The 27,996-nt window shown below is 36.1% G+C and overlaps 1 protein-coding gene across 1 annotated transcript in view; it reads right to left on the minus strand.

Moving 5' to 3' along the window:
* SPAG17 (sperm associated antigen 17) overlaps positions 1 to 27,996 on the minus strand; it is a 221,396-nt gene that overhangs the window by 98,238 nt on the left and 95,162 nt on the right. The window contains exons 16-20 of the mRNA XM_057553166.1: positions 26,947 to 27,008; positions 26,307 to 26,420; positions 18,783 to 18,937; positions 6,644 to 6,825; positions 4,975 to 5,066 (exon numbers count right to left, since the gene is read on the minus strand). Of these exons, the coding sequence (XP_057409149.1) occupies positions 4,975 to 5,066; positions 6,644 to 6,825; positions 18,783 to 18,937; positions 26,307 to 26,420; positions 26,947 to 27,008 (605 nt within the window). The remainder of the gene's footprint in view (positions 1 to 4,974; positions 5,067 to 6,643; positions 6,826 to 18,782; positions 18,938 to 26,306; positions 26,421 to 26,946; positions 27,009 to 27,996) is intronic.

The raw sequence follows: 27,996 nt of genomic DNA on the forward strand, positions 1-27,996 counted from the left end.
TTATAATCCCTGTTTACAAGAGACACACTTAAATTATAAAGCCACAGAAAGGTAAAAATAAAGAGATAGAATTTGCCAGTAAAATACTATCTGAAAGACAGCTCCTATCCCTTTGTTTTTCTTTATTAATTTTAGAATCAGCTTTCCAAGGTTCATAAAAAAACTGCTGAAATTTTTTTTTTTTTTTTCTGCTGAAATTTTGATAGGAATATATTTCTACTTCCCATTGTGGTCACAGTGACTCTAGCCCTTGGTGTTATGAGAATGGTGAACAAAAGGGCCATTGTGAAAAAACTACCTATTGTTGAAACTCTGGGCTGCTGTAACATGATTTGTTCAGATAAAACTAGAACCCTGACAAAGAAGAAATGACTGTTACCCACATATTTACTTCAGATGGCCTGCATGCTGAGGTTACTGGAGTTGGCTACAGTCCATTTGGGGAAGTGATTGTTGATGGTGATGTTGTTCATGGATTCTATAACCCATCTGTTAGCAGAATTTTTGAGGCAGGCTGTGTGTGCAATGATGCTGTAATTAGAAACAACACTCTAATGGGGAAACCAATGGAAGGAGCCTTAATTGCTCTTGCAATGAAGATGGGTCTTGATGGACTTCAACAGGATTATATCAGAAAAGCTGAATACCCTTTTAGCTCTGAGCAGAAGTGGATGGCTGTTAAGTGTGTGCACCAAACACAGCAGAAAACAAAATCAACCAATGTAACTAACAAAACCCAAACCCACTGACCTGACTCAGGATCTAGAAGAGGTCAGCCTGGCACAGATATGAAAAATGTACCAATTTAAAAACAACCCCACGGGACTTCCCTGGTGGTGCAGTGGTTAAGAATCCACCTACCAATGCAGGGGACACGGGTTCGATCCCTAGTCTGGGAAGATCCCACATGCAGTGGAGCAAATAAGCCCGTGAGCCACAGCTACTGAGCCTGTGCTCTAGAGCCAGTGAGCCACAACTACTGAGCCCGTGTGCCTCAACTGCTAAAGCCCACGTGCCTAGAGCCCTGCTCTGCAACGACAAGCCCGCACACTGCAAAGAAGAGTAGCCCCTGCTCACCGCAACTAGAGAAAGCCCGCAGGCAGCAACGAAGACCCAACACAACCAAAAATAAATAAATAAATAAATAAATAATTCTAAAAAAAACCAAAAGAAAGTATGAGTATATACTTTTAAAGGTATATGAGTATATTTCACATCCTAAACTGAGTCTTTTCATCCATGACCATGGTATATTTTCCCACTTATTCAGGTGTTTATTGTCCTTCAATAATATGTTGTAATTTTCTCCATAAAGAAAAATCTTTTATTAATTTATTTTTCTTGGCACCTTATAGTTTTTGTTGCTCTTGTGAATGATACTGATTTTATGTTACATTTTCTAATCGGTTATTGCTGGTGAATAGGAACTCCAGTGATTTTTTTCTATGTTAATCTTGCATACAGTAACCTTGCTGCACTTCCTTAATTCATTTTAAAAGCCAACATGCACCCCAATTTCATAGCGGCATTATTTAAAATAGCCAAGATATGGAATCAACCTAAGTGTCCATCAACAGATGAACAGCTAAAGTAGATGTGATATATATATATATACAATGGAATACTACTCAGCTGTGAAAAGAATGAAATTTTGTCATTTGCAACAACATGGATAGACTTGGAGGGTATTAACACTATGTGAAATAAGTCAGAGAAAGACAAATACTGTATGATATCACTTACATGTAGAATCTAAAATATACAAAAAAAACTAGTGAATATAACAAAAAAGAAACAGACTCACAGATATAGAGAACAGATTAGTAGTTACCAGTGGGGAGAGGGAGTGGGAGGGGCAATATAGGGGAAGGAGATTAAGAGGTACAAAGTATTAGGTATAAGATAAACTACACGGATCTATTGTACAACACAGGGAATATAGCCAATATTTTGTAACAACTATAAATGTAGTGATTTTTCTTTTTAGTTACAGTCAGATCTTTATTTGAAAATCTCATCTGCCAACTTAGTGCTTTCCACCAACTCAGGGTGCAGAAACCTTCACAGGCTTCACAATCTTTTGATTAGGTGCTGCCTTTGTAGTAGCCATTGCTGTCTTTATAAAATTGTGAATCACTATATTGAACACCTGTAGCTTATATAATACTGTACATCAACTATACTTAAATTAAAAAAAAGAGCCAATACATGGTGTCTCCCTGGTGGTCTGGTGGTTAAGATTCCACGCTTCCACTACAGGAGGCGTGGGTTCGATCCCTGTTCAGGGAAAGTTCCACATACTATGAGGTGCAGCGCCCCCACCCCCCCCAAAAAAGGAAGCCTAAATAACCTTAATAGTAATGCTTGTTAAGAACAACACAAAAGCCTATTATTTCATTCATCATAGACACAAAAATTCTAGATAAAATACTATCAGAACAAAGCCAGTTGTTTATTAAAATAATTATTAATTAAATATTAAATAATTAATTAAAATATTATTAAAATAATAACATCCCATGAAAAAAATGGTGCTATAATTTTTAATCAATAATGTACATAAAGATGGACCCAGGGGCTTACTAAAAATTAAAATTCCTAGGTTCTATTCCCAAAGATCAGTTAGGATGGAGTGAAAACATGTATATTTTAAGTCTCTCCTCCCCCCAGAGATACCTAGGCAATTATGGCATATGTGGTTTTGTGGGATAAGGACTAAACTTTAGGAAATGCTGAAGAGAAGTTTGTTTTAGAAATACAAAAGTTATTCATATTGTTAAATCAATCTCCATAATTCAATATATCTCCTAAATAAAGGGAAAAAAACCCCAATAGATACTAGTTTCAATACCAACAGACACTTTAAAAATTTAATAAGATTAAGCAGCAAATGATAATAAACTTAAAGATTTGCCATGTAATTATCTTTACCATTAATACCAAGAAGCCAAGGAAGCTCACCAATCTTAACCAACGCTGTTCTGAGGGTTATTGCATACTGATGGAGGTGGGGAAATCAGCTCCTGCCTACCCAATCTATAAGCTTACAACAAAGCTACTGTAATTAAAATAGTATGGTACTTGTATAAGAATAATTAAGTGGGTGACTGAAACAGAATACAGCATTCAAAAATGGTTTAAAATACCATCACATTGGGATTAGGTTTTCAACATATGAATTTTGAAGGACACGAACACTCAGTAGACACTATAGTGTTCAGAACAGTTCAGAATATCTCTTATCATTTTACAGGGATCTTTAAAAATGGATTAAAAAAATAAATGGGTACCTAATATGTGACATATCAACATTCCAATTTAAGGGGTGGGGATTAATATTATATTTAATTAAATGGTACTAGTAAAATGACAGTCCATCTGGGCAGAGAAAAAGACCCTTACATTATGCTACAAAACATGTATTTCAGATAGATTAGATCAAGACCCTTACATTATGCTACAAAACATGTATTTCAGACAGATTAGATCTCTGAATATAAAAAGGATGTCTATGAAAATATTCTAAGAGAGTGCAGGAAAATTAACATACAAACTCAAGGTGGAATCAACCTGATGGAACCAAAAACACAGAAGCCCTAAAACCATAAAAAAAAAAAAAATGACCGATTTTTAAAACCCTTTTTTTGACAAGCTGTAACATACATACAAAAAGAGCACAAATCCTAAGTGAACAGCTGAATGAATTACCACCAAGTAAGTGCTCCTGTAAAACTACCACCAGGTTAAGAAATAGATGATCTCCAGGTCCCCAGAAGCCCTCCTCACGCTTCTCCTCAATTACCACCCACTTGTACTGCCCCAAAGGCAAACATCATCCTAATTTTTAATACATTAGTTTAGCTTTGCCTATTTAAAAACTTATGTAAACGAAATCCTACATAAGGTATATAGTCTTTTAACTTTCTCTTCTTTTGCTTAACATGTTGTGTGTGAGATTCATCCATATTTCTGTGTGTAGCTATATGTCATTTATTTCCAGAGCTGCATAGTATTTCATCACATGAACCATTCTAGGCATTCTACTGATGAATCTTTGAATTGTTTCCAGTTTGGGAGAATTAAAAATAATGCTGCAAGAAAAACTGTGTCCATGTGTCTTGGTGAACACATGCATGCATAAGTATATTAGGTATATATATATAGGAGTGAAACTATTTGGTTAAAGAGAAATCATATGCTTAACTTTAGTAGCTATGTCCAATTTTCCAAAGTAGAAGTACCAACTTATACTTCAATCAGCAGTGTATGAGAATTTGCTTTACTTCACATCCTTGACAAAATCTGGCATTGTGTCTTTTAAATTTTGGCCAAAGATGATTGATTTGATTACATAAAAGTTAAATATTTCTGTATAAATAGAAAAAAATGGTATTTATTACTGAGGAAATTGTTTAATAAATTAAGGTACAACCAAATCATAGACTAATATAATGCTGTGAAAATAAGTTAGATCTCTAGATATTGTTCGGAAGTGATATTCATGATGTGTTGCCAAGAGAAAAAAGCATGTAGCAGAGTTAAAAAGAAACATACCAAACCTAAACCAAAACCAAACATGAATACTCTCTTTATATTTGTGCATGCATGCTTGTATGAGCATAGAACATGCGAAATCATTAATATTTCTGACTTCAGGGTCTTAGGACAGCCAGGTTAAGTTTGAGTTCTTATAAAAGCACGTATTACTTTTGTTATTAAAAATTCCAATAAAAATGCAAACAAAAACAACTCCCTGCAGCAGATGCAGACAGTTTACCAACTATGAACAAGGCACTGCCCTGGATTTTGGCACAATTTCCTAAAGGCTTATCATCTGGTGGAGGAGACAGCTTGGTGGAGAGACTGTCATTTCAAGTTTAGCAAAAAGATTATTTCCTATTACACCACACAAAGTAGCACAAAATAACTTTGAACGTGTGATTTGTCAGTGTCATTTGTCTTTCCTTGGATTACCTTCAGAGAGCCTTCTAAAATAAAAGGAATCTTTTCCTTCTCTTTTTCTTTTTCTTGATCTGATATCTCTGTTTTGCTCATTCCTTTGTTACCTATAACCAGAGAAAATTAAACTTCTTTAGTAAAACTCTCTAAAATAAGGTTTCATAGAAGGACCAAGCGTCTGGCTTGTAGGGGATCCCCATTCACTCATCTCTGAATTCTTTTTTTTTGCCATCTCTAGAGCGGACATCTGAAGTGGAACTGAGCTCTTTCAGGGATGAACAACTCACCATCTGTGGGGGCAGTACATTCCATTCTCAAAGTGTTGAGATTTTCAAGCTTTTAGTGAACTGGACTCTCTCTCACTAGAGTTTTAACCTAATTAATCCTAATTTAACCCCTTAAGACCACACAGAACAAATTTAACTTTTCTTTCTATACTGAAGCCCTCCTCTTGCCATTATAGTTATTCTGTTGTGAAGATTTACATCTGTCCTCACTTGAGAGGCCTCAAACTGAATGCAATACCTACCAGGTGTATTCCAATCCCAATTCCAAATAAACCATTTTCTGAATTCGGCCCATAGACACCCAGATAATTATTAAGCTTTTGGTTCTGCTCAGAAGCAGAATAAAGAAAAGGCAGTCAACCCACAATTTTTGTTACTAACAGTAAAGTATGGCCTGGACACGATTGTGAGAGGGCAGCCCTACCTGTCTTTTTAGATAGTCCCGTCAAGTATTCCAATGACCTAGTACTGTCCTGCTGCACCCCCATCAGGAGGAAGGCTGAGTTGATGGATGGATTATGTAACCATTTTGGTGAAAGGTGAATGCTTCATCTTTGACTTGGTTTTCCAAGTTTTATTTTAGAATCAACCAAGCACAAATTCCTTTGGTAGTTTACAGAGGTTGCAAAAACTTTGGAAATTATATAGTTTTGCTTCTTTATAGGAAATCACTCTCAACTTGGTTATCAGAAACAATGAGTATTATTCACACAGAGTTAATTTCCTTTGTATGAACCCAGTGAAATATCTTTATTTTCCAGATGAATTACCTCGACATTTCACTTATTTATCAAGTATCCTTCCGCTTTTTCTCACCCTCTTCTCTCTGACTGACAGCATCAAAGCCATGAAAATTGACAACAACAAAAATGAAAATATCTATTGATCCAACATCCTGTTGAGTCCATGTCACAGGCCCCCAATAATCCATTTTTCCTTCATTTTTAAATTCTAACTCTCAGTTAGTCTTGGGACTCTTCTGTTTATTCTTCTAAGGAAGGTCTTGTTTTAATCTCACTTTGAAAGCCATAATGATTCTTATGGAGACATACTGACTCTGAATCTAACTCATGTATTGCCAACAAAACTTAGATAGGCAAACCTATCAACCCCAGCAAAATAAAGACACTTGGCATTTCTCAGCATCACACTGGCTCTGAATAGATTGAATCTTTCAGATCTGGCAGGAAGTGTGGTCAATATAAGACAAGTATCAATCAATATACAACAAATATTCTCATCATATTTAGAATGCAGCTATTCTATTTTTTAGGGAAAGTGAAGAGTCACAGAAATTTTGTGGACAACTCTTTTTAATCCTGAAATGTTCACTGTCTTGATTAAATTAATAAATAGAATGTCTTTGGACTTATGTATAAATTCAACTGGTTACTTATTTTTAGATTTTTTAATAGAATAAATTTTGCTAGTAGAAGAAATTTTGGTACCAGCAGAAGATTTTATTTCCAGCTCATTCTTGGTCCTACTGATTTCCTCAGCCATTTTAGCTTCCTGATATACAGCTTCTTCTTTTATGATCCAATCTTGAATGGATTTTGCAACAAGTTCCAAATAATTCCTAAAAAAAAAGCAAAGAACAGCAGGTGACAATTGAGTTAATATTAGTTAAACAAGTGCTTAAGATACTGATTGTGCAAATAACTTTTAAAAAATGAACTGATTCTAAATTGCCCATGTAACAAATGTAATAGCAATATATCCTAGAATATATTTTGTACAAATATATTTTGTACAAATATATTTTGTATATTTATATATATGTCATATATAAATATCCAATAAACATTTGAAAATTTTTCAGCTTCCTTCATGATTAAAGATGTATAAAATTAAAAATTAGATATTTCCATCCAAACCAAAGATTAAAATGCTTGATAATACCAAGAGTTGATGACGGTTTGGAGAAACAGTCATTCTCAATGCTATTAATTGGAGAGTAATATGGCAAAATCTCTTTTAGGGCAATTTTATAGCACAATAGGTACTATCTTAATTGACTGACAGCTAAGTGACTCACTGAATTAGCTGAAACACTGCACTCTTGCTATAAAACTTACTGGCCCTTGAATACCTACATCCTAAATACTACACCCTAAGCTGCTTGTGCATTTATGTATACATCAGCATCTTATTGCTTACCAGGATTCAGTAATATTTGCTCCCAAATCCATTTATTCTATTTATACTGATTATTGTAATTATTTTAACTAAATGTTATGTACACTTACAATATATGAATATCCAAAGAAAGTTGTTGCTAGGGAAAAATGTTGAAATATTTAGGCTTGACAATAAAGATTAATGTCAAATTGTATGAAAGTGAGGAAAAAAGTTTTGAAAAAATAAAACTAGGTGAATTCTATACTCAAGTTGCTTCATTATTTTCTTTAATTCTTGATCTCTTTTAAAGAAAAGAAATGCAAATTGGAAAAGAAGTAGTAAAAGTGTCACTGTTTGCACATGACATGGTACTATACATAGACAATCCTAAAGATACTACCAGAAAACTACTAGACCTCATCAGTTAATTTGGTAAAGTTGCAGGATACAAAATTAATACACAGAAATCTGTTGCATTTCTATACACTAAAAACAAAATAGCAGAAAGAGAAATTAAGTAAACAATCCCACTTACCATTGCATCAAAAAGAATAAAATACCTAGGAATAAACCTACCTAAGGAGGCAAAAAACCTATACTCCAAAAACTATAAGACACTGATGAAAGAAATTGAAGAGGACACAAACAGATGGAAAGATATACTGTGTTCTTGGATTGGAAGAACCAATATGGTTAAAATGACCATACTAACCAAGGCTATCTATAGATCCAATGCAACCCCTATCAAATGCCCAATGGCATTTTTCACAGAACTAGAACAAAATTTTTAAAATTTGTATGGAAATACAAAAGACCCTGAATAGCCAAAGCAATCTTGAAAAAGAAGAATGGAGCTGGAGGAGTCAGGCTCCCTGACTTCAGACTATACTACAAAACTACAGTCATCAGAACAGTATGGCACTGGCAGAATATAGACCAATGGAACAGGATAGAAAGCCCAGAAATAAACCCACACACTTATGGGCAATTAATCTATGGCAAAGGAGGCAAGAATATACAAAACAATGGAGAAAAGATAGTCTCTTCAATAAGTGGTGCTGGGAAAACTGGACAGCTACATGTAAAAAGATGAAATTAGAACACTCCCTAACACCATACACAAAAATAAACTCAAAATGGATTAAAGACCTAAATGTAAGGTCAGACACTATAAAACTCTTAGAGGAAAACATAGGAAGAACACTCTTTGATATAAATTGCAGCAATATTTTTTTGGATCTGTCTCCTAGAATAATGGAAATAAAAACAAAAATAAACAAATGGCTCCTAATTAAACTTAAAAGCTATTGCACAGCAAAGGAAACCATAAACAAAATGAAAAGATAACCTATAGAATGGGAGAAAATATTTGCAAACTATGTGATGGAGAAGGGATTGATTTCCAAAATATACAAACAACACATACAGCTCAATATAAAAAAAAACAAACAACCCAATCAAAAAAATGGGCAGAAGATGTAAATAGTTATTTCTCCAATGAAGACATACAGATGGTCAATAGGCACATGAAAAAATGCTCAATGTTGTTAATTACTAGAGAAATGCAAATCAAAACTACAATGAGGTATCACCTCATACCAGTCAGAATGACCATCATCAAAAAGTCTACAAATAATACATGCTGGAGAGGGTGTGGAGAAAAGGGAACTCTCCTGCACTGTTTGTGGGAATGTAAATTGGTACAGCCACTATGGGGAACAGTATGGAGTTTCCTTAAAAAACTAAAAATAGAGTAACTATAAGATCCAGCAATCCCACTCCTGGGCATATATCCAGAGAAACCATACTTTGAAAAGACACATGTGCCCCAGTGTTCACTGCAGCACTATTTAAAATAGCCAGGACATGGAAGCAACCTAAATGTCCATCAACAGAGAAATGGATGAAGAAGATGTGGTACATATATACAATGGAATATTACTCAGCCATAAAAAGGAACAAAACTGGTCATTTATAGAGATGTTGATAGACATAGAGAGTATCATACAGACCGAAGTCAGAAAGAGAGAAACAAATATCATATATTAATTCATATATATGGAATCTAGAAAAATGGTATAGATGATCTTATTTGCAAAGCAGAAATAGAGACACAGACATAGAGAACAAATGTATGGATACCAAGGGAGAAAGGGGTGGGGTGGGAGGAACTGGGAGATTGGGATTGACACATATACACTATTGATACTAGATATAAAATAGACAACTAATGAGAACATACTGTATAGCACATGGAACTCTACTTAATGCACTGTGGTGACCTAAATGGGAAGGAAATCCAAAAAAAGAGGGGATGTATGTATATGTATAGCTGATTCATTTTGCTATACAGCAGAAAGTAACACAACATGGTAAAGCAACTATACGCCAATAAAAATTAACTTAAAAATAATAAAAAAAATTAATAATACAATACCTTATTTGCCTAAAAAAAAAGAGAAAGAAATCAACTGAAAATTGTAGACTATGAATTATGGTTACACAACATCTTCATTTGGAAGGTAAAAGATATCTCAAACTCAACATGCCCCAAATCAAACCCCTGATCTTCCACTCCAAACTGCTCATCAAGCCCTTTGGCCTCTTAGCTGATGGCAAGTCTGCACTTGTCATCAGGTTGTGTTGAATAGGTCAAATACCCTGAAGTTATCTTTGACTACTCTTGTTTCTCATGTTCTTCTTCCAATATGTCAGGAAATCCAAATGATTTTTTAAAACATATTTGAAATACATTCAGAATCTGATCACTTCTCACTCCCTTTACCACTATCGTCCTGGTCTGTCACTACCACCTTTTGCTAGGATTGCTGCCATAGACTCCCAACAAGTCTCCTTGTTCCTACCCTCGACCCCCTGTAGTCTATTCTAGAGAGAGTGAGTAGGAAGATCCCTTTCATCCTTAAGTCATATCATGTCTCTCTTATGCTCAGGACCTTTCAATAAGTCTGCATTTCAAACAAAACCCAGAATCATTAGTACTAATCTGTGATGAGAGAACACAGATATGTATATTTCAAATGAGATAACAAAATAAGGAATATTTTAGCATTCAATGATTCAGGAAATTTGCCACCCACAGATACTTTCTGAAAGAATTACTCACAAATGTATTCCAGCTGCGTTAAGAAAAAACATGCAAGACAACACGGGATATAAGTAAGAGTTGAGAAATAATAATACTTACAATTAAATGTAGGTAACTATGTATGCCACTTATTTATGATTAAAAAATATTACTTTACAATTGGAAATAAAATTTTTCAGCAATTTCTAAATGGGAGGTAGGAGATTTGTTGGGAGTAAGTGAAAATATGTTAAAGATTTTAACATTTTCTGTGAAATGATATTAATATTCTTTAACCCTAGCTATTATATAAAAATGTTTAAATATGTGATTTAAAAGGATAAGTGTAACTTCTAGAAGAATATAAATACAATGTATGACTTTTAAAAATCACATGCTAAGAATGAACTAAGAAAATTGAATCTAGCAAAAGGAAGGAAAGGGATTAATCCTGAAGTAAAAATGTGTGTTTATAAATTTAATGGTAAGACACGGCCCCCGGCTGCCATCTTGGATGCAGTGTCTTTTGTCTCACTTCTACAGATGGCCCGCCTGAGCTGAAGTGTTGGTGGCAGCCATTCGGCACTAGGAACTCTGGTCGGAAGAGCTGGGTGCAAGGCCTCTGCACGTGGCCCCCTGTGAGCAAGGGAAACCCGACTAAGCACAAAGGAAAAAAAAGCCATCTCAGAGCTGTGACTATTTTCAAGGCTATTGTTTTTCTCTGTGGAACACTGCCTTTGGGGCAAAACAAAGAAGCAGCAGCTGATTCTAATGTGCAGCGCAGAAGGAGAGACACTGCAAGCCAGCTTCTCCAACTCTGAAGGCACTCCAACCGTGTGGCTGACAGGGTCTTGGTGCTCTGGCTGGGTGTCAGGCCTGACCCTCTGAGGTGTGAGAGCCAAGTTCAGGACACTGGACCACCACAGGCCTCCTGGCCCCACATAATACCAATCGGTGAGAGCTCTCCCAGAGATCTCCATCTCAATGCTAAGACCCAGCTCCAATCAAAGACCAGCAAACTCCAGTGTTGGACATCCCACGCCAAACAGCTAGCAAGATGGGAACACAACCCCACCCATTAGCAGAGAGGCTGCCTAAAATCATATTGAGTTCACAGACACCCCAAAACACACCACCAGATGTCGTCCTGCCCACCAGAAAGACAAGATCCAACTTAATCCACCAGAACACATGTACTAGTCTACTCCACCAGGAAGCCCACACAACCCACTGAACCAACCTTAGCCACTGGGGGCAGACACCAAAAACAACAGGAACTATGAACCTGCAGCCTGCGAAAAGGAGACCTCAAACACAGTAAGTTAAGAAAAATGAGAAGACAGAGAAACGCACAGCAGATGAAGGAGCAAGGTAAAAACCCACCAGACCAAACAAATGAAGAGGAAATAGGCAATCTACCTGAAAAAGAATTCAGAGTAATGATAGTAAAGATGATAAAAAATCTTGGAAATAGAATGGAGAAAAATACAAGAACCATTTAACAAGGACCTAGAAGAACTAAAGAGCAAACAAATAATGATGAACACCACAATAAATGAAATGAAAAATTCTCTAGAAGGAATCAATAGCAGAATAACTGAGGCAGAAGAACGGATAAGTGACCTGTAAGATAAAATAGTGGAAAAAACTACTGCAGAGCAGAATAAAGAAAAAAGAATGAAAAGAATTGAAGACAGTCTTAGAGACCTCTGGACAACATTAAATGCACCAACATTCGAATTATAGGGGTCCCAGAAGAAGAAGAGGAAAAGAAAGGGACTGAGAAAATATTTGAAGAGACCATAGTTGAAAACTTCCCTAATATGGGAAAGGAAATAGTCAATCGATTAAGTCCAGGAAGTACAGAGAGTCCCATACAAGATAAATCCAAGGAGAAACACGCCAAGACACATATTAATCAAACTATCAAGAATTAAATACAAAGAAAAAATATTAAAAGCAACAAGGGAAAAACAACAAATAACATACAAAGGAATCCCCATAAGGTTAAGAGCTGATCTTACAGCAGAAACTCTGCAAGCCAGAAGGTAGTGGCAGGACATATTTAAAGTGATGAAAGGGAAAAACCAACAACCAAGATGACTCTACCCAGCAAGGATCTCATTCAGATTGCACGGAGAAATTAAAACCTTTTCAGACAAGCAAAACCTAAGAGAATTCAGCACCACCAAACCAGCTTTACAACAAATGCTGAAGGAACTTCTCTAGGCAGGAAACACAAGAGAAGGAAAAGTCCTACATAAACAAAACAAGTATGAAAATGGTAATAGGAACATACATATCAATAATTACCTTAAATGTAAATGGATTAAATGCTCTAACCAAAAGACACACACTGGCTGAATGGATACAAAAACAAGACCTGTGTATATGTTGTCTACAAGAGACCATTTCAGACCTAAGGAAACATATAGACTGAAAGGGAGGGGATGGAAACAGATATTCCATGCAAATGGAAATCAAAAGAAAGGTGGAGTAGCAATTCTCATATAAGAAAAAGTACACTTTAACATAAAGACTATTACAAGAGAAAAAGAAGGACACTACATAATGATCAAGGGACCAATCCAAGAAGAAGATATAATAACAATTGTAAATATTTATGCACCCAACATAGCAGTACCTCAATACATAAGGCAAATGCTAACAGCCATAAAAGGGGAATTTGACAGGAGCACAATCATAGTAGGGGACTTTAACACCCCACTTTCACCAATGGACAGATCAAGCAAAATGAAAATAAATAAGGAAAAACAAGCTTTAAATGACACCTTAAACAAGATGGACTTAATTGATATTTATAGGACATTGTATCCAAAAAAAACAGAATACACTTTCTTCTCAAGAGCTCATGGAGCATTCTCCAGGATAGATCATATCTTGGGTCACAAATGAAGCCTTGGTAAATTTACGAAAACTGAAATCGTTTCATGTATCTTTTCTGACCACAACGCTATGAGACTAGATATCAATTACAGGAAAAGAAACTGTAAAAAATACAAACACATGGAGGCTAAACAAAATAACCAGGAGATCACTGAAGAAATCAAAGACGAAATCAAAAAATACCTAGAAACAAAGGACAATGAAAACATGATGACCCAAAACCTATGGGATGCAGCAAAAGTAGTTCTAAGAGGGAAGTTTATAGCAATACAAGCCTACCTCAAGAAACAGGAAACATCTCTAATAAACAACCTAAACTTACATCTAAAGTAATTAGAGAAAGAAGAACAAAAACCCTAAACTTAGCAGAAGGAAAGAAGTCATAACTATCAGATCAGAAATAAATGAAAAAGAGATGAAGAAAACAATTACAAAGATCAATAAAACTAAAAGCTGGTTCTTTGAGCAGATAAACAAAATTGATAAACCATTAGCCAGACTCATCAAGAAAAAGAGGAAGAAGATTCAAATCAACATAATTAGAAATGAAAAAGGAGAAGTAACAACTGACACTGCAGAAATACAAAGGATCATGAGAGATTACTACAAGCATCTATATGCCAATAAAATGGACAACCTGGAAGAAATGGACCAATTCTTAGAAAAGCACAACCTTCCGAGACTAAACGAGGAAGAAACAGAAAATATAAACAGACAGATCACAAGCACTGAAATTGAAACTGTGATTAAAAATCTTCCAACAAACAAAAGCCCAGGACCAGATGGCTTCACAGGCGAATTCTATCAAATATTTAGAGAAGAGCTAACACCCATCCTTCTCCAATTCTTCCAAAAAATAGCAGAGGGAGGAAGACTCCCTAACTCATTCTACAAGACCACAATCACCCTGATACCAAAACCAGACAAAGATGTTACAAAAAAAGAAAACTACAGGCCAATATCACTGATGAACATAGATGCAAAAATCCTCAACAAAATACTAGCAAACAGAATCCAGCAGCACATTAAAAAGATCATACACCATGATCAAGTGGGGTTTATCCCAGGAATGCAAGGATTCTTTAATATGCGCAAATCAATCAATGTGATACACCATATTAACAAACTGAAAGATGAAAACCATATGATAATCTAAATAGATGCAGAAAAAGCTTTCGACAAAATTCAACACCCATTTATGATAAAAACTCTCCAGAAAGTAGTCATAGAGGGAACTTACATCAACATAATAAAGGCCACATATGACAAACCCACAGCCAACATCATTCTCAATGGTAAAAAACTGAAACCATTTCCACTAAGATTAGGAACAAGGTTGCCTACTCTCATCACTATTATTCAACATAGTTTGGAAGTTTTAGCCACAGCAATCAGAGAAGAAAATGAAATAAAAGGAATCCAAACTGGAAAAGAAGAAGTAAAGCTGTCACTGTTTGCAGAGGACATGATACTATATGTAGAGCATCCTAAAGATGTTACCAAAAACTACTAGAGCTAATCAATGAATATGGTAAAGTAGCAGGGTACAAAATTAATGCATAGAAATCTCTTGCATTCGTATACACTAATGATGAAAAATCTGAAAGAGAAATTAAGGAAACACTCCCATTTACCATTGCAACAAAAAGAACAAAATACCTAGGAATAAACCTACCTAAGGAGAAAAAAAGACCTATAGCAGAAAACTATAAGACACTGATGAAAGAAATTAAAGATGATACAAACAGATGGAGAGATATACCATACTCTTGGACTGGAAGAATCAACATTGTGAAAATGACTATACTACCCAAAGCAATCTACAGAGTCAATGCAACCCTTATCAAATTACAAATGGCATTTTTCACAGAACTAGAAGAAAAAATATCACAATTTGTTTGGAGACACAAAAGACCCCGAATAGCCAAAGCAATCTTGAGAAAGTAAAATGGAGCTGGAGGAATCAGGTTGCCAGACTTCAGGCTGTACTACAAAGCTACAGCAATCAAGACAGTATGGTACTGGCACAAAAACAAATATAGATAAATGGAACAGGCTAGAAAGCCCAGAGAGAAACCCATGCACATATAGTCACCTTATGTTTGATAAAGGAGGCAAGAATATACAATGAAGAAAAGACAGCCTCTTCAATAAGTGGTGCTGGGAAAACTGGACAGCTATATGTAAAAGAATGAAATTAGAACACTCCCTAACACTATACACAAAAGCCAACTCAAAATGGATTAAAGACCTAAATGTAAGGCCAGACACTATAAAACTCTTAGAGGAAAATATAGGCAGAACACTCTATGACATAAATCACAGCAAGGTCCTTTTTGACCCACCTCCTAGAGAAATGGAACTAAAAACAAAAATAAACAAATGGGACCTAATGAAACTTCAAAGCTTTTGCACAGCAAAGGAAACCAGAAACAAGATGAAAAGACAACCCTCAAAATGGGAGAAAATATTTACAAATGAAGCAACTGACAAAGGATTAATCTCCAAAATATACAAGCAGCTCATGCAGCTCAATATCAAAAAAACAAACAACCCAATCCAAAAATGGGCAGAAGACCTAAATAGACATTTCTCCATAGAAGATATACAGATTGCCAACAAACACATGAAAGGATGCTCAACATCACTAATCATTAAAGAAATGCAAATCAAAACTACAGTGAGGTATCACCTTATACCAGTCAGAATGGCCAAAATCAAAAAATCTAGAAACAATAAATGCTGGAGAGGGTGTGGAGAAAAGGGAATCCTCTTGCATTGTTGGTGGGAATGTAAATTGATACAGCCACTATGGAGAACAGTATGGAGGTTCCTTAAAAAACTAAAAATAGAATTACCATATGACCCAGGAATCCCACTACTGGGCATATACCCTGAGAAAACCATAATTCAAAAAGAGACATGTAGGGCTTCCTTGGTGGCGCAGTGGTTAAGAATCTGCCTGCCAATGCAGGGGATATGGGTTCGAGCCCTGGTCCGGGAAGATGCCACATGCCGCAGAGCAACTAATCCCGTGCACCACAACTACTGAGCCTGTTCTCTAGAGCCCGTGAGCAACAATTACTGAGCCAACGTGCCACAACTACTGAAGCCCGCGTGCCTAGAGTCCGTGCTCCGCAACAAGAGAAGCCACCGCAATAAGAAGCCCGCACACTGCAACGAAGAGTAGCCCCCGCTCGCCGCAACTAGAGAAAGCCTGCACCCAGGAACGAAGACCCAACACAGCCAAAAATAAATAAATAAAATAAATAAATTTATTTTAAAAAAGTAAATAAAATAAAATAAAATAAAAAGAGACATGTACCATAAGTTCATTGCAGCACTATTTACAATAGCCAGGACATGGAAGCAAGCTAAGTGTCCATGGACAGATGAATGGATAAAGAAGATGTGGCACATATATATAGAATGGAATATTACTCAGCCATAAAAAGAAACGAAATTGAGTTATTTGTAGTGAGGTGGATGGACCTAGAGTCTGTCATACAGAGTGAAGTAAGTCAGAAAGAGAAAAACAAATACCATATGCTAATACATATATATGGAATCTAAAAAAATAAAGAGGTTCTGAAGAACCTAGAGGCAGGAGAGGAACAAAAACTCAGATGTAGAGAATGGACTTGAGGACACGGAGAGGGGGAAGGGTAAGCTGAGACGAAGTGAGAGAGTGGCATTGACATATACACACTACCAAATGTAAAATAGATAGCTAGTGGGAAGCAGTTGCATAGCACAGGGAGATCAACTCGGTGCTTTGTGACCACCTAGAAGGGTGGGGTAGGGAGGGTGGAAGGGAGACGCAAGAGGGAGGAGATATGGGGATATATGTATATGTATAGCTGATTCACTTTGTTATAAAGCAGAAACTAACACACAATTGTAAAGCAATTATACTCCAATAAAGATGTTAAAATAAATACATGAATAAGTAAATAAGTAAATAAATAAATAGAAAACCCAAAGAGTCTAATAACCATGACAGACGTTGTATCAGTAATTAAACATTGTCCCAGGTCCAGATGTTCTTATTTGGAAGTTTTACCAAATGCCAAAGGAACATATACCTTAGTCTTGCACAAACTCATTCAGAAAATCAAAATATAGAAATGAAAAAGGAGAACATCTGCCCATTAATTTACGAGGCTAATAAAATCCCAATATGAAAGCCAGACAAGAACGTTTAAAGAAGGGAAAATTATAGCTGAGTCTTACCCACGAATACAGATCCAAATATTGTAAATAATCTATTAGCAAACCTAATGCAGTAATTTATAAAAAAAGATAACATAATGGACAAATTGGATTTTCACAGGAATAAGGTTGAACACTAGAATATCTATTAATAAAATTCAGCACTTTAACGAATAAAAAAGAACACCTAAATTGATGCAGAAAAATCATTTGATATGATTTAATAGTCACTTATGATTAAGAACTCAGAGTAAACTAGTAACAGGAGGAACTTTTCTAACCTAATAAGGAGTATTTACATAAACCCTACAGCAGAAAAACAAAAGCAAAAACATACTTAATAGATGAATATTCAAAACCTAGAGCAAGACAATGATGTTCTCAAAATTGTATTGGAAGTCCTATTCGGCAAAGAAATGAAAAGTATAATTACTGGAATGAGAAACAAAACAAAGAAAAGCACAGTTTAAGATATTAGCTTGGTACATCTGTTGTGTGCCTTAATTTTGAAAAATCATCTCATGACTTTAAAATGTGTGTTCCCATGTATGCATATATGTGTGCACACAACCTATTTCCCCAATTATTCTATAAGACCATGTTCGTCCTCTCTATTTTTCTGTATCCCTTAGACTAAAACAATTCTATACAAATAATAAATACTGAATATACATTAACCAGTATTGAAAAATAATTAAAAGTCCTCATTATTAATAAGAAGAGAAAGCAAAATTTTAAGTTAGCAATGGAATAAGGATCTGGGAAGAAAAAAAAATCACTGATTCCTAGAGGCCTCAGTTTGCTGGGAACCTGACTGCATGTGTCACTCAGCTGCCCTACTTTTGAGTCTTCCCTAGATCAAGTGGAGTTACCACAAACCAGCATGCGGAATGTCATGTTTTGTATTCCTACTTTAAATCTTTCAGAGGCTGTTTTATTGGAGTCTAAATGAATCAAATGTAATTTAATAATATCCCCACTAGATTCAACGGGATAGGGAATGACGTCTGTCTTCCTCAGGGAGATAGTTTCAATGCCTATCACAGTGCCTGGCACACACATTCAACTTGGTGAGCTGAATTGAATCTATAATATCACACAAATGTTTTTATCCAGTTGAACCACCCAGCTTAGGCTATAAGAACTAAAAACTAGGTAACTAACAAACTAAGCTAAGACAACTAACTAACCAAACTATCTAAGTTGGTTACCTGAATCCAACATTAGAGTGAAGAGCAATGTTCCAATGTTCACAGCGCAGACGTTGCAAATTCATTGGATTATGAAAGACCAACAGTAAAGAGTTATCTTGGGTGTGGTAATAAGAATCAATACACCTGTATTGCTCATTGGCTTCTTGAAGAACCTGAAAATCAAAACAAATCCATTGTTGTGTCTTTTTTTCCCAAGAGAAAGGTCTCCTGCTAGGGCATTTCTCTGCCCCCTTCTTTTTCTCCACTTATCTCCATGATGTTAGTCAAGGTGAGAGCATAGATGGCAGACATTTTCAGGAGCATTTTAGCAACTTTTAAAGAAAAACAAATCCTAGGCTCCAGGCATAGAGGCATTTGCTCATTTGTTCTTCATTAACGCTGGGAGATAATAATTAAGTCTAGGAGTTATTTATTTAACGTTTTCCATGCCTTCAAATAGATCATCTCATTTTGTCATCATAAAAGCCCCAGATAAATAGGTATGATTATTTTTTCCATTTCAAAATATTAAAAGCTGCGTTTTTCAGCATCAGTTGTGGCCAAGAGGGGATAAGATACTTGTCCAAGAATATGGAGTCCCTAAGTTCTGGTGCCAGGGCTCATACCAGTCTTTCGGCTCTACATGTCACATTTCACACTCCACACAGTGCTCTCCACTACACCACGCTGTAGTACAGAGACATGCTGTGAGTGGTCCTCTTGATACATATTGTTTCTACACAACTTCTATCCCTGGCCCTTTCCAAAACATTCTATCTTCAGCATTGCAATTGCAGCCACAGAGGGGCAGAGCAGGTAGCTCACTGTCCTGTTGCCTTTTCCTTATGCCAATCAACATAAAGAAATATGTGCATAGGGAAAGCAATTAGACAGCTGTGGGCTTTTGTTTTTGTTTTCCTTGTCCATATCAATTCGGTGGCAGCAGCTTTCTGTTCTCTACCTTTTGGATGATCTGAAGGCATGGAATTGCATATTAGGTCAGGAAAGGACTGCTTTACTTTTGCTTTCAATTTTACACTGGTAGCATAACTAAAATGATACATGTACTTCCCCAATCTAGTCCCTTCTATGAGTATCTTTATGAAGTGGAATTTAAATTTTTACATCTGTTCCCTGAGAGCCAATACAAGAAACACACATGCGGTAAATATTTTTGCGTTAAAAAAATTTTGCTATGTGGGGTGCTATCCATTACTTTACTTTTTTGGCAAATTCCTTTCATATTTTAAGTCCAAAAAACAAATATTTTTATTTCTGATGAACGTGTATTCTTCCTTGTATTAGAGAGCTCCACAATCTTTGTGTTTTCACATTTACTTTGACTGCTGGGGTAGACATCTATTAAGTATGTTTTTGTTTTTGTTTTTTTTGCTGTAGGGTTTGTGTAACCTAATACTCCTTATTAGGTCAGAAAAGTTCCTCCTGTTACTAGTTTGCTCTGAGTTCTTAATCATTAGTGACTATTAAATCATATCAAATGATTTTTCTGCATCAATTTAGGTGCTCTTTTTTATTCTTTAATCTGTTAAAGTGCTAAATTTTATTAATAGATATTCTAGTGTTCAACCTTACATTCCTGTGAAAATCCAAATTGTACATTATGTTATATATATATTTTTTTATAAATTACTGCATTTGGTTTGCTAATAGCACTAAGTTTCTCAGAGCTGTAGTTGTTCTTAATATTTGATAAGCTTTCATACAATGTATTTCCTGTCGTTTTTAGAAACTTGGCCACAACACTGTAAATCAACTATACTCCAATAAAATAAATTTTAAAAACTTGGCTTTTACCTATTATTCTGCATTAATATTGTTGTTCTCATTAACTACTTTTTTCATTAAAAATGAAGACCTACTATGTGCCAGGCACCGTGTAGGTTCTAGAAAAACAAAATGAACAAGATAGGTAAGATTCTTCTCCAAAATCTGATTAAGATTTTTATAGAGAATTCTGGAGTTCAGAGATGTGTGTCTAAGAAGATGAAATTGATGGAACATCTGATATGGACAGAATGGATTGGCATGGACCAAGAGTGGAGCAGGCTGATGACTAGGAGGATATTACAGTAGATGGAGAGGATGGTATTTGAATTAAAGTAGCAGCAGTGGAGATGGTGAAGAGCTTGAAGATATATTTTGAGGTTGTACCCTCGAAACTTGATGGATCAGACATGCAGGACAAAGGAAAAGCTCAAGTAAGGAATGACTCTTAGCCTTTTGGCTTGATGGTGACATTTTCTGAGATGGATGAGGGGAGAAACATGCTTAAGGTGGGAATATTATCTGCTTCATGTGGGACACTAAATATTTAAGAGGCCTATCAGAAATTCAAGTGGAATTTAGAGGTAGGTACATTAATGTGGAGCTCAAGATAGAGATAATTTGGAAGATAAAATTTTATGAGTCATTAGGGTTAGACATATGTAATAGATGAAATCATTAAAAGAATGTTTACAGAGGAAAGAAGACAATTCAGGACTGAGACCTGAGGCACTTCAATATTTAGATATTAGGTGGAGGAGAAGTATTCGACAAAATTCCAAGTGGAGCACTGAGGAGGAATCCAGTATGGTGTCTTGGAAACCAAGAGTGAAGAGTGTTTCACAGGGAATTGATCAGCTTTGTGATGAAGAGGTCAAGGAAGATGAACAGAGATAAGTGTTCATTTAGGTTTGGCAGGACAATTATGTGTGACCTTGAAAAGTGAAGCTTCATGGAGTGGGAAGGACAGAGCTAAATTGAAATAAAATCTGAAGTGAACTTCCAGTTAAAAATGGAAGATTAAACACATGTACTCCCTAACCCCTCAGTAAAGGAACTAAAAATCTTGAGTTTTAATATCATGAAGTTGAAGGCCACAGAAGAGGAGACAAAAGCAACAGCATTTTAGAAGCTAGAAAGCAGAAGGATAAGTGGTAACTGATTTAGCAGAACATGGAAAGCCAAATCCTAAGAGTAGTTTTAAGAGAGACCAGACGGAACTTTATTTGTGTGCAGAAATACAGAAAGGCTAAAGAAATGGCAGAGTAAGTTACCTCTGAAAGTGGAGTGAAAGTGGCATTGAAAATAGGAAGATTAAAATCTTTTAAGAAGCCTCAACAGTTCTGAGCAGCCGGGGGACTGTCCATCTCCCACCTCAGCAGAAGGGAGGATTATTAACAACAGAAGGTGACCCTGTGGATTCTAAGAAGAGGGACCCTAGCCACCACTGAAGGAGACCTATACCACAGAAAAAAGAGAATTCTGTAAAAGTCTAAATTGGCATGGTCCAAGAGAAATATAAGGTAAGCCACAAATGTGAGCCATGTGTGTAATATAAAATTTTATAGTAGCCATAGTTTAAAAGTTAAAAAAAGGTAAAATTATAACTGTATATTTTATTTAACCTAATATGTCAAAAATATATTATCATTTCGATATGTAATCAATGTAAAAATTGCTAATGAAATGTATCACCTTCTTTTTCAACTAAATCCTTGAAATCTGGTGTGCATAGCGTTTATATAGCTATACTTATGTAGTGTATAGCCTACTTAGAGCCCATCTCACTTTAACTCGCAACATTTCAAGTACTCAGAAGCTACATGTGACTAGTGGTTACCACATTGGACAACGCAGATCTGGAGGCTGAGTGGGAAGACACCTTAAACTCTTTCCCTCTATCACTCAGCTCCTAAAACCCTACTGGTACGTTATATCTTGAAGACAGGAGATTAGATTTTTCTTTTTTTCCTGGAGACTCTAAATGGCCCAAGAGTACAGAACTCAATATATCAACACTGATGGGTCTCCCAAGAAAACTCCCCAGCCAAATCACCCAACAACGAAGTCCGGTTATTGACAACTTCCCCCCACCCTGACCTCAGGTAGCACTTCCTACCATATTTTTAGTATCTCATTATTAATATGAACAAAGAGGCAAATATCACTAGATATTATTCTCCAATATGAAAAATGAAGATCTCCCCTCCTCTCCCCCAAAAACAAGAAATTTAAAAAAAAATTTGAGGAAAAGAGACAATGCAGGGAGAAGACACTATGACTTCAAAGGACTTTAATATCCTCATAGAGATAAGAGAAGATATGGTACCAGAGAATGTGAACAGTATGCTCTATAAAGGTAATTTTTAATTATAAATAGAACTTTAGGAAATTAACATTATAACAACAGACACAGAAGATGCAATAGAAAAATTGAATGAAAGCAGAGCCATATTTCCAGAATAAGAAGAAAAGGTGTTGTAAACTAGGAGGTAAAAGGTGAAGAAACTGGAAGTTCAGTCCAGGAAGTCCAACACCAGAATAATAGGAGTTTCAGGAAGAAAGACTAAAGAAAACAGAGGGGAGATGATTATTAGAGTGATGATTGTATAACATTTCCCAGAATATAAAGACAGGAGCCTCTGGATTATACTGGGCTCCCCAGTACAATATGAGGAATAGAACCACACACCAAGACACATCAACAGGAAATCCAGAACACTGGAACAAAGAGAAAATCTTAAAAACCTCACAGAGAGAAGAAAAAAAAACAACAAAAACCAGACTCAAGTGATCAGGAATCAGAATTTCATTGTTTTTTCTCAAGGACAATCTGGAAAGCTAAAAGACTATTGAGGAATGCCTTCAAAATGTCAAAGGAAAATATTTTTTAACTTAGCATTTTATATAAAGCCAAACTGGCAGTCAAATGTAAGGATAGAATTAAGATACTTTCAAACATCCAATGCCTCAAAAATTTATGGAAGCAACTTGAAGAGACGGTCCCCTACAAAAAAGAGAGTAACCCAAGAGAGAGGACAACATGGGATTCAGAGGACAGAGTATCTAACTGGAAATAGAGGCAAAGGATGTGGCCATGATAGTGAAGGGAGATCGCAGGACCACAGCTGTGTAGCAGGCTTTCTCTGAAAATTGGTAGAATTTTCTTTGCTGCTTTGTAGCTTCTGGCAGTGGCCATCAATCCTTGGTGTATTTTGGCTTGCATCTGCATCATTCTAATCTCCGCCTCTCTGGTCACAAAATATTCTCCCTGTGTGTCTTTGTCTTTACTTGGTATTTTCTTCTTCTTACAAGGACGTCAGTCATATTTGATTAGAGCTCACCATAATGCCCTCATCCTAACTTGATTACATCTTTTAGACATCCTAATTCCAAATAAGGTAACACTTTTAGGTCCTGGGTATAAAGATTCTAAAAAATCTTTTCAGGGACACTGTTCAACACATAACAATCCACACTGTGGCCTCTCAAATTCATATCCTCCCCATATGTAAAATATATTCACCCAATCCCAATATCCCTCAAAGTTTTAACCCTTTCCAGCATCAACTCTAAGGCCCAAATTTTATCTAAATATCTTCTAAATCAGTTATGGGTGAGACCCAGTTCCTGGTCCCTCCTTGGGCAAAATTCCTATTCATGTGTGACCCTGTGAACCCAGAAGACAAGTAGAGAGCAAGCAGAGGTTGACAGCACACAGGAAAGGCATTGCTTAGGCAACAAAACTGATAGAATACCTGTTAGGTTTGAATGTATTGAGAGGAGATTTACTCTTTGGTAGAGAATTTGGGGGGTAGTAATGATAAATGCATAACAAACTAAACAAATGAAAAGGAAATGTAATCATAGAATACTATACAGTTCAGTGGTGAATAGTTTTTATATAATTGAAATAAGGTAAATCTTGAAATCTAACCAAAAATTATGATATAGTTAACAGTGTTGGAGAATGGCAAGGAGAAATGCTGCTGTGAGTGTAGGAGTGTATGAGTGAGTGTATGTGCATGTGTGTGTGTGTGTGTATGTGTCTGAGTGTGTGTTATATGCGGGGTGGGCAAGCTGTTTTCTCAAGAAGGAGTTAATTGATGATGATGCCCCAAACTAAAACTAAGACTAAATATACTTGTTATTTAGAGACAATTAACTAACAAAAGAAACAGGTAAATACCTTGAAGATTTTTACCTCTGGGAATTTTGGCATGGGAGTGGGAGGGAGCTGCTATTTTTCATAAGACTCTTTATACAATTTTTTGGCTTTAAAAATATGTGGATGACTATGGAGAACAGTATGGAGGTTCCTTAAAAAACTACCATACGATCCAGCAATCCCACTACTGGGCATATACCCTGAGAAAACCATAATTCAAAAAGAGTCATGTACCACAATGTTCATTGCAGCTCTATTTACAATAGCCAGGACATGGAAGCAACCTAAGTGTCCATCAACAGATGAATTGATACAGAAGATGTGGCACATATATACAATGGAATATTACTCAGCCATAAAAAAATGAAATTGAGTTATTTGTAGTGAGGTGGATGGACCTAGAGTCTGTCATACAGAGTGAAGTAAGTCAGAAAGAGAAAACAAATACCGTATGCTAAAACATATATATGGAATCTAAAAAAAAAAAAAAAAAAGGTTCTGAAGAACCTAGGGGCAGGACAGGAATAAAGACGCAGACGTACAGAATGGATTTGAGGACACGGGGAGGGGGAAGGGTAAGCTGAGACGAAGTGAGAGAGTGGCATGGACATATATACACTACCAAATGTAAAACAGATAGCTAGTGGGAAGCAGCTGCATAGCACAGGGAGATCAGCTCGGTGCTCTGTGACCACATAGAGGGGTGGGATAGGGAGGATGGGAGGGAGGGAGGAGATATGGGGGTATATGTATAGCTAATTCACTTTGTTATAAAGCAGAAAGTAACACACCACTGTAAAGCAATTATACTCCAATAAAGATGTTAAAAAAATATGTGGATGTAAAACTTTGATAAAAGTAAAATTGAAATTAAAAAGATAAAACAAAAGAGTACAGGTTTTTGCATAAAACGTAAAAGCAAAAAAAGAGTTCATTTTAGCGTTACTCATTTTTTGGCATAGTGGTTAAGGGCACAAGTTCTGGGGCCGGATTTCTTGGGTTCGTATCTTGCTTCTCTCACTCATCAGCCATGTGACCTTGGACAAAAGTTACTGTTGGTCAAGGTGCCTCAGTTTCCTACTATTTAAATAGTTTCTACTTCACAGGATTACTGAAGAGATTAAATAAGCTAATAATACCCATTAATCATTGACTAGCATATGGTAAGTGCTCAGTAAATGTTAGCTATCACAGCTTCCATTGACCTGTTAATTGTATCAGAAAATACCTTGAAACGTTGTGAAAACTGAAGAGAACTGACAGGCAATATGGGGAAAAATAAGGTTGCTTCCCAATGTCTTACTTTTATTACTATGTTTTTTTTTAAAAAAAAATGTGCAACAGTCATGCATATATTTTTTTTTTTCCTTAAAAGACTTTATAAAAAACATCCTTTTAGAAAGTATATTTTAAACTATTTTGGGCATGCAAAGCTCAATCTGGGATTAAACTTACTTTATAGGTGAAGTAAATGGGAATATTGATCTGAACTAGATCTGAGAGTGACCTAGAAGTGAACTGTTCTAAATCACACCATGCCTCTCCAGACCCATCTGACCGTCTTCCAGAGACTCACAGACCATTAATACCTGAAGCAGAACTTTTGGCTTGAAATGTTCAGTAAAACTCCAGTCCATTAGATTGCGTTGCTGCATTTTCTTTATGTCCTGTAACTCTGCTTCCACAGTCATCTTCTTGGGTTTCTAAAAAATCATAGGAATCCAATTTCAGCCTTAATTTGTTTAAGTCCAAATGGAGTCCATCTAATTGGGGAAATCTGCATATGTATAAATCCATATGGCAACACTTTAAGAGAACTGCTGCCAGAAAGAGTATGCCTTTGACTTTTTTTTTCATGGGCAACATAATCTAAATATTTTTATTGTTAGGTTATACTCTTCTGAGTCCTGTTAGCAATTATAGGCAGGTTTTCTGAACTCACTTCAAGACAGCATTAGTTCTACATGGCTGTATGGTCAGCAGGTGTTCGTGAGGTTGCCAAGCCACACTGTCTAGAGAGGAGCATGGAGCCTGGAAGTTTTGCTTGAGCGGCTGGTGAAATTAACTCCTTCCTCTCCAGTTGGAGCTGGTCAGGGGATGTCTGAATAGTCCCTTCTCCTCTAGCATCAGCATTCTCCTGCTAAGCTTCTCTCTCTCTCCTTTTTTTAGTTCATGGTTTTCTCAGATCATCTTACTTGCATCTACACGTTTAGAATAATAATTTCCTACCTTTTCAAGAGGATCAGCATTTGTGACCGCTTTATCTTTGATCTCATTGTTCATGGTCTGTTCTGTAAATCAAAGACACCAACATCCAGTTGTGTTTGGGCTTTGTTCTCATTTTAGTCAACGTTGCGCATTTTTGTTGCCATATGATCTAGGTTTTTGTGCTGAAAAGGTAATTCCTAAAAGGCATGTTTCATGCCTCCAAAAAGGTGTCTGTGTCAATAATTCTAAACCAGTGTCTACCTAGAAAATTTATGCTAAGTCCGTTGAAAAGAACCCAGCTTCCTATACAATACATTCCTAAATCATGTTAGATAGTCTGCCTTCAGACTGTATGGCTCACTTCTAACAATGTACCTTTACCTTACAAGCTGCAAATATTTACTGATTAAACTATGTCAACTGCTCACTACACACTGTTGTGTCTTGTCATGCTGGCAACTATCACAAAGGCTTTTCAGACTTCTTGGTCATATCTTATGGGTGACAGACTAGGACAGGGGCAGGGGATGTATGGAAAGGATAACTACCAGATAAAGGCAACTCCTACCAGAAAAAATAATACTATACACCATCCTGTAAAGCTTTTTTTCCATTCATTAATCATTTATTAATTTTAAACCCATTTAATGGGCATCTGCAGATTTATAGAGTTTTTAAAAGTTAAATGAATAAAATGAATCGGGAGCTGGACTCCACGGCCCCATACCATGGACCAATGTGAGTCATGCACATTAGTTCTCCCTGTGACCAAACAGTAGACTTATACAATAATTGGGATTGTGATATCCTTGAGTACCGAGCAAACAGCCATATAAATGGACAGAGAGGAAACAGAATCATGCTGTTGATTTCTGAATCACCATGCTTCAGTAATTACTAAAGTTAACAAATGTTACGTAGAAGAGTTCCAGGATATATGTTTCACATGGATAGACATCTTTACTGTGAATGTCTCAGAGTTTGTAATATGCTCTTGTGACTGTGAATCTCTAACAAAGAAATGGATAAAGTACATAGCATATTCCAAATTTGACCCAAGTAATAGAGGAA

This window comes from Balaenoptera acutorostrata, chromosome 1, assembly GCF_949987535.1.
Source record: "Balaenoptera acutorostrata chromosome 1, mBalAcu1.1, whole genome shotgun sequence".
In the NCBI taxonomy this organism is placed as follows: Eukaryota; Metazoa; Chordata; class Mammalia; order Artiodactyla; family Balaenopteridae; genus Balaenoptera; species Balaenoptera acutorostrata.